This window comes from Trifolium pratense, linkage group LG6 (assembly GCF_020283565.1).
Source record: "Trifolium pratense cultivar HEN17-A07 linkage group LG6, ARS_RC_1.1, whole genome shotgun sequence".
NCBI lineage: Eukaryota > Viridiplantae > Streptophyta > Magnoliopsida > Fabales > Fabaceae > Trifolium > Trifolium pratense.
This window is the reverse complement of record NC_060064.1, coordinates 18,857,975-18,873,904: the sequence shown is the minus strand read 5'-3', so window position 1 is coordinate 18,873,904 and position 15,930 is coordinate 18,857,975. Positions and strand designations below refer to the sequence as shown.

The 15,930-nt window shown below is 34.3% G+C and overlaps 1 protein-coding gene across 2 annotated transcripts; it reads left to right on the top strand.

The window, feature by feature from the left end:
* The first annotated feature begins 3,069 nt into the window (after positions 1–3,069).
* Positions 3,070–15,458, top strand: LOC123889350 (mediator of RNA polymerase II transcription subunit 33A-like). 2 transcript variants are annotated; one of them, XM_045938638.1, is made up of 11 exons: positions 3,070–3,760; positions 6,556–6,903; positions 7,634–7,938; positions 8,102–8,193; positions 8,282–8,645; positions 8,792–9,002; positions 9,089–9,203; positions 10,116–10,277; positions 11,299–11,944; positions 13,103–13,309; positions 13,954–15,458. In XM_045938638.1, the coding sequence occupies exons 1-11, from the start codon at positions 3,363–3,365 to the stop codon at positions 15,069–15,071; spliced, it is 3,966 nt and encodes a 1,321-aa protein (XP_045794594.1). In that variant the 5' UTR covers positions 3,070–3,362; the 3' UTR covers positions 15,072–15,458. The 2 variants fall into 2 exon arrangements, with proteins under 2 accessions (XP_045794594.1, XP_045794595.1); XM_045938639.1 differs by lacking the exon at positions 3,070–3,760 and having other exon boundaries at positions 6,778–6,903; positions 7,662–7,938; positions 13,954–15,411.
* The last annotated feature ends 472 nt before the right edge of the window (positions 15,459–15,930 follow it).

Here is a 15,930-nt window from a genome sequence, read left to right as displayed (position 1 = left end):
TTTTAGTAAGGGTAAAATTGGTTTTTTATCTTTAAAACTGTTACTTACTCCTAACTAAACCCTAGCCGCAATTCATTCTTTCTCTCACGCTATCGTACTATCTTCTCTCACTCTCAAGATCCAAACTTCTTCAACCTTCATCTGCTGTTTCTTCTTCAACCTTCATCTGTTGTTTCTTCTTCAACCTCGGATGATTAGACTTAGACTTTGATGATGAACTCGAGTTTTAATTTTTAGTTACTTTATTAATCTAAGTGTTGGAGACTTGACTTTTGCTTATTTATTTTGCTTGACTTTTGTTGGTAATTTTTAGTTACTTTATGATGAAGGTGTTTTTATTTTTTTTGACAAAGATGAAGAAGGTGTTGTAGACTTGAGATTTGTGTTTTTAATTTTTAATTTATGAATGTTTTATGGATTTTGAGATGTTTGTTTAATTTTACATTAATTATATGTTTATAGTATTATTTATGTAATTTATAAATAAATAAAAAATAATAGCGGCATCCCGGCCATCCCGGCCATCCCGTTCCCCGAGATGCCGTTATCTCAGTTTTGGGGCTGGCCGCTCCGCTCCGGGATTAACTACTATGGTTTATACTTCTGAGATAAGATGGTGAGACAATAAAAATAACACAACTGCATTCAATTGTGTAAAATTTGCTTCCAAAGCCGACTTGGTTTGTTCCCTTGTACACATGATATTTATTTTTGGGTAGTTTTCTGGTCTGTCTATGCCTACAAGAGGACTTGTGCTCCCATAGACGGTTTCTTTTGTGATGAATGTAGTGCAATCATTAGTCATCGGAAGCTTTGATTCAAGAAATGTTTTGATGAAGACTGTGGTAGAAAAAACTACTAAAGCACAAAGGTAAAGAAGCCAATTTGCAAGTTGTAGCCTTGTAGGTGAAGCTGTTATAAACACCATACAATCATAACTGCCTTCAGTTCTCAGAACATAATTTTTGCACCGTTTAAATCTACAATAATGATGAGGGCTAGCAAAATAACTGGTGGTCATGGTTTTTAGGTTTTGATGTTTTTAGCTCCCAATTTCTCAACACTGCATTGACAACATTGGCATACTGGTATGAGAGAGTTTCTTTTGTCGCTCTACGAGTTTCTCGCGCGCCCTACTTAAGTAGCGAATGAGTAAAAATGAGAAATTCAAGAAATGTCGTCCGCTACTTAAGTAGCGAATGGTGTTTGAGAAAATGGTAAGACGGCAAAAGAAATTCTCAAAACATCTTTAACATGAATAATTGCAAACATGAATTAGGGCCACTGTGCAACAATCAAATGATTTCAAATTTAGCTAAAACAGATTTTTTAGTATGAGATTGCATTGTTAAATCAAAGTAACCCTTAACTGCGTATGGATACAGCAAACAGATGCAAATAATTTTATAGAGTGAAAGCAAAATTTTACTCAAAACTCTGCCAAATAAAAGGCCATGTCAACAAGTGCACAATTTAAGTGTTGAGGACAAAAAATTCCATCTGGAAAATACCCCAAAAAAAACAATGTTTCATAAAATCTTGCACCAAACCATTGGGGGTTTCTCTAGCGCAACCATTGGACATCTCTTCTAGAAATTATTTCCACTGTAGCTCACCTATGCTGACGACTGACAACATGTATATAGTGACAGGTTCTTCTTCAATGTCTTGAACAATCTGATGATCAAGAACATATTCATCTTTATCAACTTGAACAACTTGATGCTCATGGATAGCTTCATTATCATTGTTGGCATGCTCTTCCTCAAAATCTTCAGCAACATCTTATTTTTCTTCTTCAACCTGAACATTCTGATGTCCAAGGGCATGAGTTAGGAATCGAACCCCTGATCACATGTTTAAGGGAACCAAAATCCTTATCACTTGAACCAATTCATTGTTGGTCAAAAACTTTTATAATTTATTTAAACTAATTCATTATTAGTAACTGTAACACTTATTTTAAAATAGACCCCAGACCCCACATAAATTCAATTTGCACCACCCATTGAATTTTTATCCTTGAATTTCACCCAGCTTTCCTTTATTCTCCCATCAAGTTAATCACTCTCTTTTGCCAAATCCTTCCATTGTTACCAATAGTTACGAATTATAACCATGTAGTATTAATGGATACCCATAATATATTGGATGGATAGCTGTTTAACACCCCATCTACATAACTAGTAATTAAAGTAAATGCTTTTAATGTACCAAAAAAATGAAGTAAATGCTTTTACCCAACTTTATTCCATAATTGGTTCAGTCGTGATTGGCGCCGAACTTGGTAGGGAGGACCGCAGTTCGATCCCCCACAACTGCGATCGGGAGGGGGCTGAAACCACTTAATGCCAGAACTAACCCCCGAACCAAATTCAACTGGCGGTGAAAAACCAAAAGAAAAAAAAATAAGACATGTGAATTTCTACTACTGGGTGTGAGTTTCCTCAATTGCATTTTCATTTTAACATTTTTATCTAAATTTATTATTTGATGATCAAACATAATTTAAACAAAAATCATAAATTAATTGTTTCAAAATTGAACAACAAAAACATATAAAATGTCACATTAATATAAAAATTTGACTATCACTTTATTCAAAAAAAGAGACAAAATCAGGTGTTGGTTATAATTAAAAATAAACATGATAGATGATTATTTATAAACAAAACTATTTTCATACCAATAATAAATTACAATGTACTAGTAAATAGCTTTATCCATGTGTAAGCAAAGCTTTGAATAAAGTGGCTCCACACATGGAATAGTGTACTGACTTGTTGAGTTGGAATGACTCACTTTTGACCTGAAAAGTTAAGACATGAGATGGTTATTATTATACATTTATTTTTTTGAATTTTTCCACCGGTTTAATGTGGTTCAGAATCAATTCTGATATTAAGTGATTTCACTTCCTTCCTTTCCGATCGTAGTTGTGGGATCAAATAGTAGTCATTTCTATCAAGTTCAGCGTTAATCATCACTGAACCAACTACTCATTGATTTTATCATTATACATTTATTATAATAGTACATCAGTGCGAGTCTGTAACCGACTCTCATAAATTGAAGATGTACTCAAATTTAGTTGAGACAATAAGCGGCGAGTAGCACGACACGAAAACTCAAGTATTTGTTTGTTGGTTGGCGTCAGTGACTCAACAACACTTCCTACTTACCACCATCAATTCAATTAAATTCCCCTTTCACCTCCACACATCCAAACACTCCCTTATCCTAACCTAACTAACCACCACTCTTTTTTCACACTGTTATATCATCATTCATCACATTAATCATTATTTCTTTCTAATTTCATTTCAAAAAACAAACTGTAACTAACCATAGAACATTCTAGAATGAACCCGTTACAATGGAACGAACAAGTGAACGAAGCGGTTACAAAGAGGTTACAACTATGGCAACAACGGAGCAATGAATCACCAATGACATGGGTAACTGAGTTGATTGAGTATCTTAACTCGGTTGGAGTTGAGTTACCGAGTTGTGAGTTAGTTGAACTTTTGGTTTCTCAAATTTGTTCTGAAAATGGAAAGGATCATCCTTCAATGTGGAAGTTTCTTCATCAAGCTCTTACTTCTCGTCTTGTTTTTCCTCTTCAATTGATTTCGCTTTTATCTTATAAGGTTTTTCGTTGTCGCAATTTTCATCCTCATGCTTATGCTCTTTTCCTTCCACTTCTTCATCAACATGTTTTCAATTTTCATCCAATTGCTTCACATTCCTGCAATAACAAGTAAGTAAACCCTAAACTTAAACTAACTATGCTTCTTCATTTGTTAGCTTAGCTTAACTTGATAGTAATTAATAAATAGTATTTTGTGTACGGAGCAAAAAAAAAATGGACCCGGCAAGTGGGCGGTGGAATTGATCCCCTCGGATACCTAGTTTTCAGAAAGAAAAAAAAGTATTTGTGAAAATTTTATTTATGATTAATTATTTATTAAAGCAGATCTTATGACATTGTGTTTGACACCGAGACTTTTTTGGTCAAGATTAACCCCTCCCCTCCCCTCCATCTACTTCGAACCAAACAGACCCTAAATGTGGTTACATTATTGTTAGGGGTGTCAGTAGTTCCGAGAAAACCAATCAAACCGACAACCAAACCGGAAATTAATTAATTTAATTTGGTTTGGATCAAAATTCAAATTGAACTAGTTTGCGTCGGTTATCGGTTTTTAATTTTAAAATCCGATTAACCGAACTGAACTTCTTACTAATACTATTTTTATAAATGTTAGAAGAAATAATATGATTCAGTGTATAACAATTTATGAAAAATGGATCTTTTTACCTAAGAAATTAAATCATGTTAGTTTATTTATTTTTGAGTGTCTTGTATAAATTTATTTGATTTGAAGTTGTTTAAAAAAATAGAGAACATGAAAAAATGATAGTTAGAAAAATTGATAGCAAGAAATAATTTGAAGTTGTTTAAAAAATAGAGCATGAAATAGTTTGTGTGAAAAAATGATAATTTGAAAATTTGATAGCAAAAAATACACCAAAAAAAACAATATCAGTGGTGTTGCCGCGCCAGTGTCGTGTTAGTGTCAGTTTTTCAAGGTTTGAAACAACTTGTAGAAATAAATTTTGACATGTTTGAAACTTGATTTAATCTTTTGATTATAGAAATAGGAGAATGCTAACATGTGCCTTTAAGGAACTCAATATAGACACATGTCTTAAAAGATAAGTGTATTCATCTTTTTAAAAGTGAAAATATTGTTTTTCTGAATTCAAAATTTCCACTTTTGGTTCCTTAACATTTGCTCTTGGGGCACAAGGTAACCAGACCCATAGAAATAACTCAATAACATACTACATTAGTATTTATTGGAAACAACTTAATTAGGCCATTAACTGAATGCAGGCTTATTAGGTAAGTGTTTGGGTAGAAGCTATTTCTATAGTTTAAGAGGATATGTGAATAAACTGTTATATAAACTTTATAGTTTTTTTGTAAGTTATATTGAAGAGTTTAATAAAATAATTAGGTGAAAATATCTTATGGATATGTTATAAGTGTTATTTTCATAAGCAATCTCAATTAGTCATCAATATCTTTTGATCCATGCGAAGTCATATCTTGATTCGAAACAAAATTGAACCCAATTGATAAACATCTCTAGTGTGTATCTATTTTGAAAATGAATCTCAATTTCATATGATGAATCCCAACTCAGTATGATAAATTCTAATTCTTAATTCTAATCCCAACTTGGTAATATATCTTACTCTCAGATTTTATATTGGGCTTAACTCATCCCTACAAAACCGGCTTGTAAGGTGAGGGTTGCCAAAGCTATATAAACGCTACACAAGCCATATCTCTTTGCAATGTGGGACTAAATCCACCCCTTCACACCCAACACAATGAAGGTGTTGGAGGCTGCAATGAAGAATGTGGGACTAAATCCACCCCTTCACACCTAACACAATGAAGGTGTTGGAGGCTGCAATGAAGGCAACCCAAACGCCGCAATTAGGCGGATGGGGGCGGACCGCAATGAAGGCGGAATTTCCAACACACCCCCTCACGCTCGGACCCAATGGGCTTGAAGCGTGGACGATGCGGGAAGCCCAACAATAGATCTAGGATAGGCTCTGATACCATCTCAGATTTTATATTGGGCTTAACTCATCCCTACAAAACCGGCTTGTAAGGTGAGGGTTGCCAAAGCTATATAAACGCTACACAAGCCATATCTCTTTGCAATGTGGGACTAAATCCACCCCTTCACACCCAACACAATGAAGGTGTTGGAGGCTGCAATGAAGAATGTGGGACTAAATCCACCCCTTCACACCTAACACAATGAAGGTGTTGGAGGCTGCAATGAAGGCAACCCAAACGCCGCAATTAGGCGGATGGGGGCGGACCGCAATGAAGGCGGAATTTCCAACACTTACAATTCATAATTTGAATCTCATTTGATAACTCAAACAATTTAACAAGTGTTACTTCTTATATCAGTAGATAAGCCCAAATGAGTTGCACATTAGACAATCCAAACACAGCCTTGTTCAACAATAGCCTTAATAAGTTAGTTTCTCAACTTTGCTCAAACTCGGAGATTTCTCCTCTTTTTCTTTGTTATTTTCTATTTTACCTTTTATTTATTTATTTTTGCACTGGGGGATGTATTACCCTCCAAATCCCTTGCATTTTTTCCCTGGATGAATTTACTCTTTTAGGAAATAATTGAACTATTGTGATTGACTTATTGTTGGTAAGTTGGTAACTTGGCCCTTCAAAAGTTAAAACTCTTACCCCAAATGCACTGGTGATTAGTTACTTGCACTGTAGTTAACTTGAGAATATGTTTTACCTTGTGTTTATTTTTATACAAGTTTATGGTTGAAAATTCATGTGATAATTTGTACTACGTTAGTACTTCTACATGTGATTGTGCTTTCTTGTTTCTAGTCCTAGTTGATATTTTACTTAATTTACCTGAATATACCTTGATCAACAGTGTTTAATTCTAAAAAAGTCTTTTTTTTTTTTGTTGTTTTGTTTTGCAGAATAATTAAGTCCATTGATTCTGTCCTTCATTTTTCTGAAACATTCAAAATTCACGATCTGGAGCTAGGACATGTATTTGTGCTGTTCTTTTTTAACATCATCATTGCTTTGATTGATAGCACATTAAATGACTGGGGATTACAAGTGACCTTTAATGAAAGATCGTGTTTAGTCCCAAAGGGCGACCAGTATATGGAAATTGATCATAATGTGATGCACAATTTTAAAAAAGGTGATTATCATGAACAGATACGGAAGAGGAATGCCATCACAGCCTTAGAGGTATTGGGAAGACTAAGCGAAAGCAGAAAAGCAACGATTCTTCTGCAGTCTGTTCTCTTAAACATGTATTGTCTCCCACCTTTTTATATTTTGTCTTGAACATTTAGTTTGGTATTTTAAAATTAATTGCATCTCAATCCCATCACTATTAATATCTCTAATCACACTTAACATTCTAAATAATCAAGATGCTGAAATAATATTTTAGCCTATTCCATTGAGCTCCAAATATTGATAACATTGAGTTTCAACATTGCCAGACTGAATACTGTAGTAACAATGATTTATGGAGATTTTAATTTTTACGATTCATATACTGTTTTGCTACTATATGACATCTCTATTTTGATTCTCTACTATATACAATAATATGGTTTGATTATGCTACTGATACGATTCATTTCACTTTAGCTGATAAATGCCAGAATTCCTATATGGTCATTTCTAGGTGGTTTTGGTAGTACAATATCCACCATCGGGAATAGTTTCAAGTAAATGATTCCATTATCAAATGGTTTGGGAAATTTTATTTAACAGCAAATGTGCATATGGCGTTATACCTGCATATCGAAAAAAAAAAATGGCGTTATACCCAGTAGTCCTGGCTTCTCTTGTCTTAGCACATTTGAGCATAACCATTTTTTAGTTCTTCAAGTGTTGTTGATATTAGTGTACTTACATTTACATAAATTTTTACATGATTTTATTGTTCAAATATCTTACTTGCTTTCTAGGAGTTGTGTTGGGAAGCTGACAATCTGCTTTCCCTATTTTGTGATTCATCATGTTTGATAGGCCTGAAAATTTCAATTGCCTCCTGCAGAGGCTTCAATTTCTTGAATCCCTTGAATTAGCATCATCAGAATTAAAATTAGTAAATCAAGTCCTTAGAAAAGTGTCTACCAGGATCCGTGGGGTTTCTCATTTTGATTACTCCCTAAATAAGCATCAGGTGGTTGGGATGATTGTTGATGTTGGATCATGTAAAGCATTGTTGAAGAACAACTACAGATCTTGTTGGGTTCCTTTAGACATTTATATGGAGAATGCTATGAATTCTAGACAGATTCCTATCAAATCAGCTATTGAGGTGCTTACAGGTAAATCTTTGTGGCGGTTTTCATTGGATTTGTGTTTGCTTGCTGTAATTATTCATTAGTTATTTAGGGTTTATTTTCAGAAAGTTATTTATTAGATTTGTCTTTGGTTCCATTATTTTGGGTTTGATCCGGGTCTTTCCTAATATTCATGACCTATTTGCAGAAGGAATCAAGACACTTCAAATATTTAACCAGGCTAGCTGGCATGAAACCTTTTTGGCACTTTGGCTTTCAGCCCTCCGGCTTGTGCAGCGAGTTGAGACTGGTCCATACTTAATTTTTTGTTTTCATGGAAGTATTAACCAAATAACTAATATTCCCCCTCTCTTATGGTGCATTGCAGGAGCGTGATCCTCCTGAAGGTCCTATTCCCCATCTTGAAGCACGTTTATGCATGCTTTTATCTATCGTCCCTTTGGCAATTGTGAATGTTCTACGGGATGACACTGAAAATAATCTGTCTACCGTTCCAGTTCCTATGAGATCACAATACAAACCTGAAATGAAGAGCGATGGTTCTATTAAACTTGGGCTGACTTCATCTGTTCAAGTCCTTGGGCACTTTTCTGGCCTTCTTTGCCCTCCTGCATTAGTTGTTGATGCAGCCAATCAGGCAGCTAAAAAAGCAGCGAGTTTCATTTATAATTCAATGAATGAAAAGGGTGAATCTTTCACCAGCATTCATGCTAATGCCAATACAAAAGCAGGTAGGTTGATTCTGGTAACCTCATATGTGCTTCCATTATTTAATCTGCTTTATTTATGATGAATAAGGACTACTATCACATGCAAACTATTTACTCGTTTTTTTTGTTTGCATATCTGTGATACTTTGAAAATAATTATCTTTTAGGTGGGAACTTGAGGCATCTCATAGTGGAAGCTTGTATAGCAAGGAATTTAATGGATACATCAGTGTACTTTTGGCCTGGTTACGTGTCTACATCTGTTATGTCTTTGTCAGATTCATCGCCACTAGAAAAATCTCCATGGTTAACATTTATGGACGGAACCCCGTTAAACAATTCTCTTATAAATGCCCTTACGGCAACACCTGCCTCAAGGTATGCTTTTATGCAAATCTATGATTCAATTTTGGTTTTGTCTAAAGTACTGATGATTGGTCTTCACAATGTTTCTTCCATACTAGCCTAGCGGAGATAGAGAAGTTATACTATATTGCATTAAATGGAACGGAGGTGGAAAGGCCTGCAGCTGCAAAGATTCTGTGTGGTGCATCCCTCAGCCGTGGATGGTATATTCAGGTGACAAATCCTATTTCCTAACAGAGATATTATGAGTGTTCTTTGTTTCCGTACACAAAAAACAATATTGTTACTAAAGGAGAGAGTAAAATCACAACTTTAGGTATGCATATTTGCAATAATATAATATAATATAATGTAATATGATAATGTAAACATCATATGGGTCATGCTAACAAGTGGGGGCACTTGTTAAGGAAACAAAAGAGAATAAAAAAATAAAATAAAAGATTGATGTGAAAAAGAACAATTTTTATAACTTCAAGACATTGAATACACAAATTTCAAGAATATATTTCCTTTCTTGTTAGCATTTCCCATATCATATTGAGAACGGATTGGTGCTTCGATGCCAAAAAGAGCTCCAGAGGGTGCCCTGTCATTATAAAGGGCATTTTTGCTATCTACCTATTAGGTATATTAATTAAGGGAACTAGAGTTAGTTTTGATTAGTCATGACTTCTGTTTCTCTTTTCTTCTTCAAAAAGGGCAACCTTGTGATGCTATGAAGCTCTCATTATGGCAAGGTTCAAAGAAAGATTCCACTAAAATCCATGGTCTTCTAGTTGCATAGCAGCAACTTCAATCATTGCGTAAATTCAATCATTGTGTCAAGTCAAGGCTTCCCGTCCTCCTTACACCTAAACTAGGAATAAATTTTTATCAAGCTTATGTTCTTTGCAATGATGACACTTGGGGCTAAGCATCATGTATCTATTAGCTTGTGTTAATTTTACATCCTTTTTTTTTTTGGTCAAGAATTTTACATCCTTTAATTAATTGTTTTATCCTTTGTTACTCTGGATTATAGTTTAATGTGTGAATACTCCAGTTCTTGGTATTGTAGTATTTATGAATATTATGTTCCTCATCATCTATTGTTTCTGATGTAAAATGTTGTCTCCTTTGCAGGAACATGTGGTCCGCTATGTAGTCAAACTACTGGCTTCTCCCGTACCTCATAGTCATTCTGGAACTTGGGGCCTCTTGGTGGATAATATGTCCATGCTAAGTGCTGTCCTCCGTGGAGCTTCCTGTGTTGATACAGTTCATATACTTTCTTTACATGGTGTAGTAAGTGAATCACTTTAACAATTTATGTGATGTTCGATTGCTATATGAATATGATCTCCCATTTTGATTCTCTATCACAAATTTCTAATGATGAAATTTTTTCCACTTGATAGTTGGGCAGTCATTTGTCCATGTTCCAGACGTATAGTCTTGAGTGTGAGGGTGTGTGCTAAGATCCCACATCGACTGATATGGCCAAATTAGTTCTTATAAAGCTTAGGCATCCTCATCTCTTGAGCTAACCTTTGGGGCCAAGTTAGGCTAATTCAAATTATATGATATAGAGCCTATCCTAGATATGTTATTGGGCCACCTGCATTTTTCTATCCTCTAGATGTCTATTATAGTTACAAAAGTGATGGGGTGTGTGTTGTGATATGCCAACTACATCTGTTCACCCTTGCACTGTCTACGCATGGGTGTAAAGGGGTGTGCTGAGATCCTGCGTTGATTAGAGATGAAATATATTTTTAAGGGTTTTTTGTATAGATAAAAATAAAGTTTAAATATATTTTTCGCACCCCAAAATTTCAAAAAATTGGTTTTAGTTATTTTGAAAATTGACGTACTTTGGTCCCCTACTTTTGAAAATATATCATCAATAAAGGTGCCACATTATTAAAAGAGAGGGGGGCCATAAAAAAATGTTGACGTTTAAAACAGAGGGACCAAAAAGCTGATTTTAAAAAAGGGGACCAAAAGTTTAAAAATATCAAAATAGAGGACCAAAAGTGCATTTAAATCAAAATGTATTTAACCTTATAAATAAAGATAGAATAGATAATTAAAGAGGATATTGAAGGTTTATATGATTCCTCCTTCTAGTTCCTGCCGGGGATGCGCTTTGGTTAAGCAAGTTAAAGTAGCATTAAAAAAAAGAAAAGTAACATAAATCATTTGATTATAGTTCAAGCGTCATTCCTGAGATATTAGTAGTATATAGACTTCATTCTCAAACTTAATTTATTTTCCAGTCACTTTTTTATGTCAAATGTTTTTTAACAAAAGTTATTTTGTGCAGGTTCCCACAGTTGCTGCTTCTTTATTGCCGCTTTGTGAAGCATTTGGCTCAATTACACCGACTCCAAATAGCACAGGCGATGAGCCTTCAACATCAGTTTACATGGCTTTTTCTTTAGCATTTCTTTTCCTCATTCGTTTATGGAAATTCTGTACACCCCCTCTTGACCAGTGCATCACAGAAGGAGGAATTGCAGTTGGAGGTTTGGAGTATCTTTTGACATTGCACAATAACTGTGTCATGTCTTCCCAAGATAAGCTTAAAAGCAATCAAAATCTCTTAGATTCTGCATTTAAACCTGTATCTATCGATTCATTTCCAAAATTAAGGGCCTTGTATTGTCAATACAAATCTTGTGTTGCTTCAACCCTTTCTGGTATTTCTACTGGAAATTCCAGTCATCAAACTGCTAGCGTAATCTTAAGCATGATTTACCAAAAGATGTCTAAAGGTGGTATTTCATCAAGTAATTGTTCATCACCAAATAGCAGTAATGCATGTAGCTCTCTCATAAATTCTGGTGATGATGCTCTTCAAAGACCTGTGCTCCCTGCATGGGAAGTACTAGAAGCTCTTCCTTTTGTCCTAGAAGCAATCTTAACTGCTTGTGTTCATGGGAGGCTTTCATCGCGAGACTTGACAACAGGTTTGCTAGATGCTAGCTTTGCTTGTATGTAAATCAAAGGTTTCAAGTTTTATTTGTTTCCATCATTTGGTCTCACCTTTCTTGTGCCTTTAATAGATGATACAATCGTGAAAATTAAATAAAGTTGCTGGTTCCAATTCTTTTTTCTAATATTCTTCTCTGGATATCTTAAAATGTTGTCCCATTTTTCGAAGCCTGTGTACTAAATCATATTAAGTTCCATTGAAGCAACTATCTTAATCAATTGTTATAACTTTTTTTTTTTGGACAGAATTGTTATACTTTTCTTAATCAACTAGTTTAATGACCCGTGCATTCGCACGGGTCTATTGATTTTAATTCGATATTTAAATTTATCGTTATATTAATGTAGAAAATTTATTTAGAATAAAATATTTAAATTTGTTATAAAATATTGTTAAATATAAGTGAAACTATTGTGTTGTTTTTTTGTAAAACTTATTTATCCAGTTTTTTATGTTTCGGTGACTAATAATGGTCATGTATATATTTTGTAATCGAAAATTAGAAATTTTATTAAGAATATCTCTGGTAATTTAGTAAATTTGATAGTAATTAACTTTATTTTATTATTATTAATAGTTAGTAGTAAACTTGGTAGTAATACTATTATTTATTTTATTTTATTTTTTATGAAAAATATTGTTTATGTTTTTTTAATATAATTATTTTGTATGTTTCTATTTCTATATTCCTATTTTTATGTATTCAGCTTGTTTTTTCTATATTCTTTCCATAATTTATTTTTATTGACTAAACTCGCTATAATATTTTTATTGTTTTTTTTCCTATTTTTATGCATAGATTCCTATATGGTATTGTTTTTGTACTCATCTTATTCTTTCTATATTTTTTTTTATTTATCTTATATTCTTTCTATATTTTTTTTTAATATTTTTTTTAGTGAAATTACAATGAAGGATATAAAATTTGCAACGTGAAGTAATAAGGATAAATTAATAACTTTGGTGGTAATTGATTTTAATATATATTAGTAATAGATTGTTATAACTTACAATGCAACTAATAAACAAACGTTAGTTGTTACAGTCAGACAAAATTTACTGAACAGAAGGTGCTGTGTTTCCGGTGCTACCTCATCTTATCACTGTAACTCATCTGCCATTTCATTTGCAGGTCTGAGACACCTTGTTGATTTTCTTCCAGCGTCAATTGCTGCCATTATTGATTACTTTTCTTCAGAAGTTACTCGTGGTGTATGGAAACAAGTTCCAATGAATGGAACTGATTGGCCTAGTCCTGCAGCAGTTCTTCAGTCAGTGGAATCAGAAATAAAAGCTATACTAACTCATGTTGGCGTTGAGGTTCCAAACTGTTCATCTGGTACTTTGCTGGTTCATTATTCTAATATAAATGTTTGATGTTTACTAATTTCCATTATGAGTCCTACCAAATTCAAAATACATCATACATCTACATCCTTGGGCAGATAGGTGGGAAATTACAGAGATAGGCACATTCACGTATATTTCTGGAAATTGGTGATGACTTGCAGCGACCAGAATAAATTGTTCTTTCCCCTCTTTCTATGGAACCGGTTATGTTATGATTCAGATCACAACTTTATGTTTCATCAATACTTTTAACGAAGAAATTTTTTCTAATTTTTTCCTTCTCTGTTTAGCATGTTCATATTGTTAGTTAGTAGATGTATAGGGTTGTGTGTGTGTGTGTGTGTGTGTGTGAGAGAGAGAGAGAGAGAGAGAGAGAGAGAGAGAAGCGAAAAGCCGAGGCGGGGTTGTTTCTTTAGTGAGAGTATGAAAAGTCAACAAATATTTTTATTCTGTTCATGTATTTCTGTGTCAGAGACAATATGGATGAGAGTATGAATTTAGCACTATCATTTCTTAAATAAATCAGCAAATTTTATTGTTTTCTTATCATTTATAGGGGTACTTTAGAATAAACAATCCAGAGATAATTATTACATTTGCATTGCTTACGAGTTAAGTCTTTGTTGCTGGCAGGAGGCTCACCAGTAATGCTTCCATTACCAATGGCAGCTCTTGTCAGTTTATCCATTACTTTTAAACTTGACAAGAGCCTGGAGTACATCCATGCTATCACCGGAGCTGCTTTGGAAAATTGTGCATCAGGTTGCCCTTGGCCTAGCATGCCTGTTATTGGCTCTCTGTGGGCACAAAAGGTTCGCCGCTGGCACAACTTCATTGTCGTATCCGGTTCCCGCTCTGTGTTCAGACATAACAATGAATCTGTTGCTCAGCTGGTGAGAAGTTGTTTCACCTCATTCCTTGGAGTATTGTCTGGTTCAAACTCAAAGTTGACTGCTGAATGTAGTGTGAATGGTCTGTTGGGTAGTTCTATTACTGCCCCTGGTGCCATTCCTTTTGTTGCACCAGGATTCCTTTATCTTCGATCCTGTCGAAATATACACAATGTGCAGTATCTGAACGATGTGATTGTGGGACTAGTGACAGAGTATTCCAATGAATTAGCCGGAATAAGGGCGAGTTCTGGCTCTAGCCGCTTAAAGTCCAACGAAACATCAATATCCCTAGCAGCTCAAAGTGCAAAAGACATGGCAACACTCGGTGCAAGTCTTTTATGTGCAGCTGGTGGTATACAACTGGTCCAGGAATTGTACAAGGAGACTATTCCTACCTGGCTGCTGTCATCAAGGGATGTCAAGCGCAAAAATGATAATGTGGTGTCATATATACTTGAGGGTTATGCTATAGCATATTTGTTGACACAGTCGGGAGCAATTTTATGGGGCGTTGGGACCAAATTACCATCATCGAAACTCTCTAGAAGGAATCGCATAATTGGAGTCCATTTGGACTTCCTGGCAGAAGTCATGGAGAGAAAAATTTCCCTCAGTTGCAATCCTCTTACATGGAAAACTTATGTCTGCTGTTTAGTAGGATTAATGGTTAGTTTTGCACCTGCATGGCTTCAAGAAGTGAAGGTAGACACTTTGAGGAAATTAGCACGCGGATTAAGCAGATGGAACGAACATGAACAAGCACTTTCTCTACTACAAAGAGGTGGGACTGCAGCTATGGGAGCTCTTGCTGAACTTGTCAATGTGATTGACTTTGAACATAAGAAGCCATGCTCATAAATCAATATGATGATTGAATCGTAAAACGTCAATTTTGCTTCAGAGAAAATTTGGGAGTTTCTTTGTGGATATATTTAACTCTAGTTAGTTAGATAGATAGTTACAAAGTTAGTTAGAGTTTACAATAGTAGTATAATCTTAGTCTTCACTTTATAGAGTTAATTGGTGGATTTAAAAAAAATTGTAACCTTTTTCTCTTATTCATTGATATCTTGAGCATGGCTCAATTCATTGATTTATTGAGCTCCTTCGTTTCCAATTCCAAGTCATAGTTAAAATTCTGTAGAATTTGGATTGTTGAATGTTATTAATTTGCCCAAAAAATGGTGTTGATGCGTACCTTCAAAACATGTCTTTTCAAATTATACACACAAAGTTTTATATTTATTTATTTATTTCATACATATTAAAAATATGCTATATGTAGAAGTAGTAATTTTATACAATTATCCTTATTAAGCATGAATATATTCATCAATTTTCCAAGTTTTAAGCACAATATATTATTACTTTTCCTTCTCTAGCTTGCTGGTAATGCATCATGGTTTCCTAATCGTTTTTTTCTTCTCCAATTTGAAGTTTATATGTTATATTTTTGTGTTTTTTTTATTTTCTCAATTTCTGATTTTTCCAACATCTAAGATGAAAGATAGGCTAGACGCTAGTGCATTCCCCGCATTTGCAACATTTCTAGCTCTTCATTCCATGAGATAAAAAAAGCTTAAGCATCTACCTAGGCTACCATTACCATATAAACTTTCCTTATTATGCCTAATTAATCAGCCTGATGTGGTCCATGATTATTAATCTCATTAATAATGGTGATATCACTCTTTCACCAAACTTTCATTTCACCTAA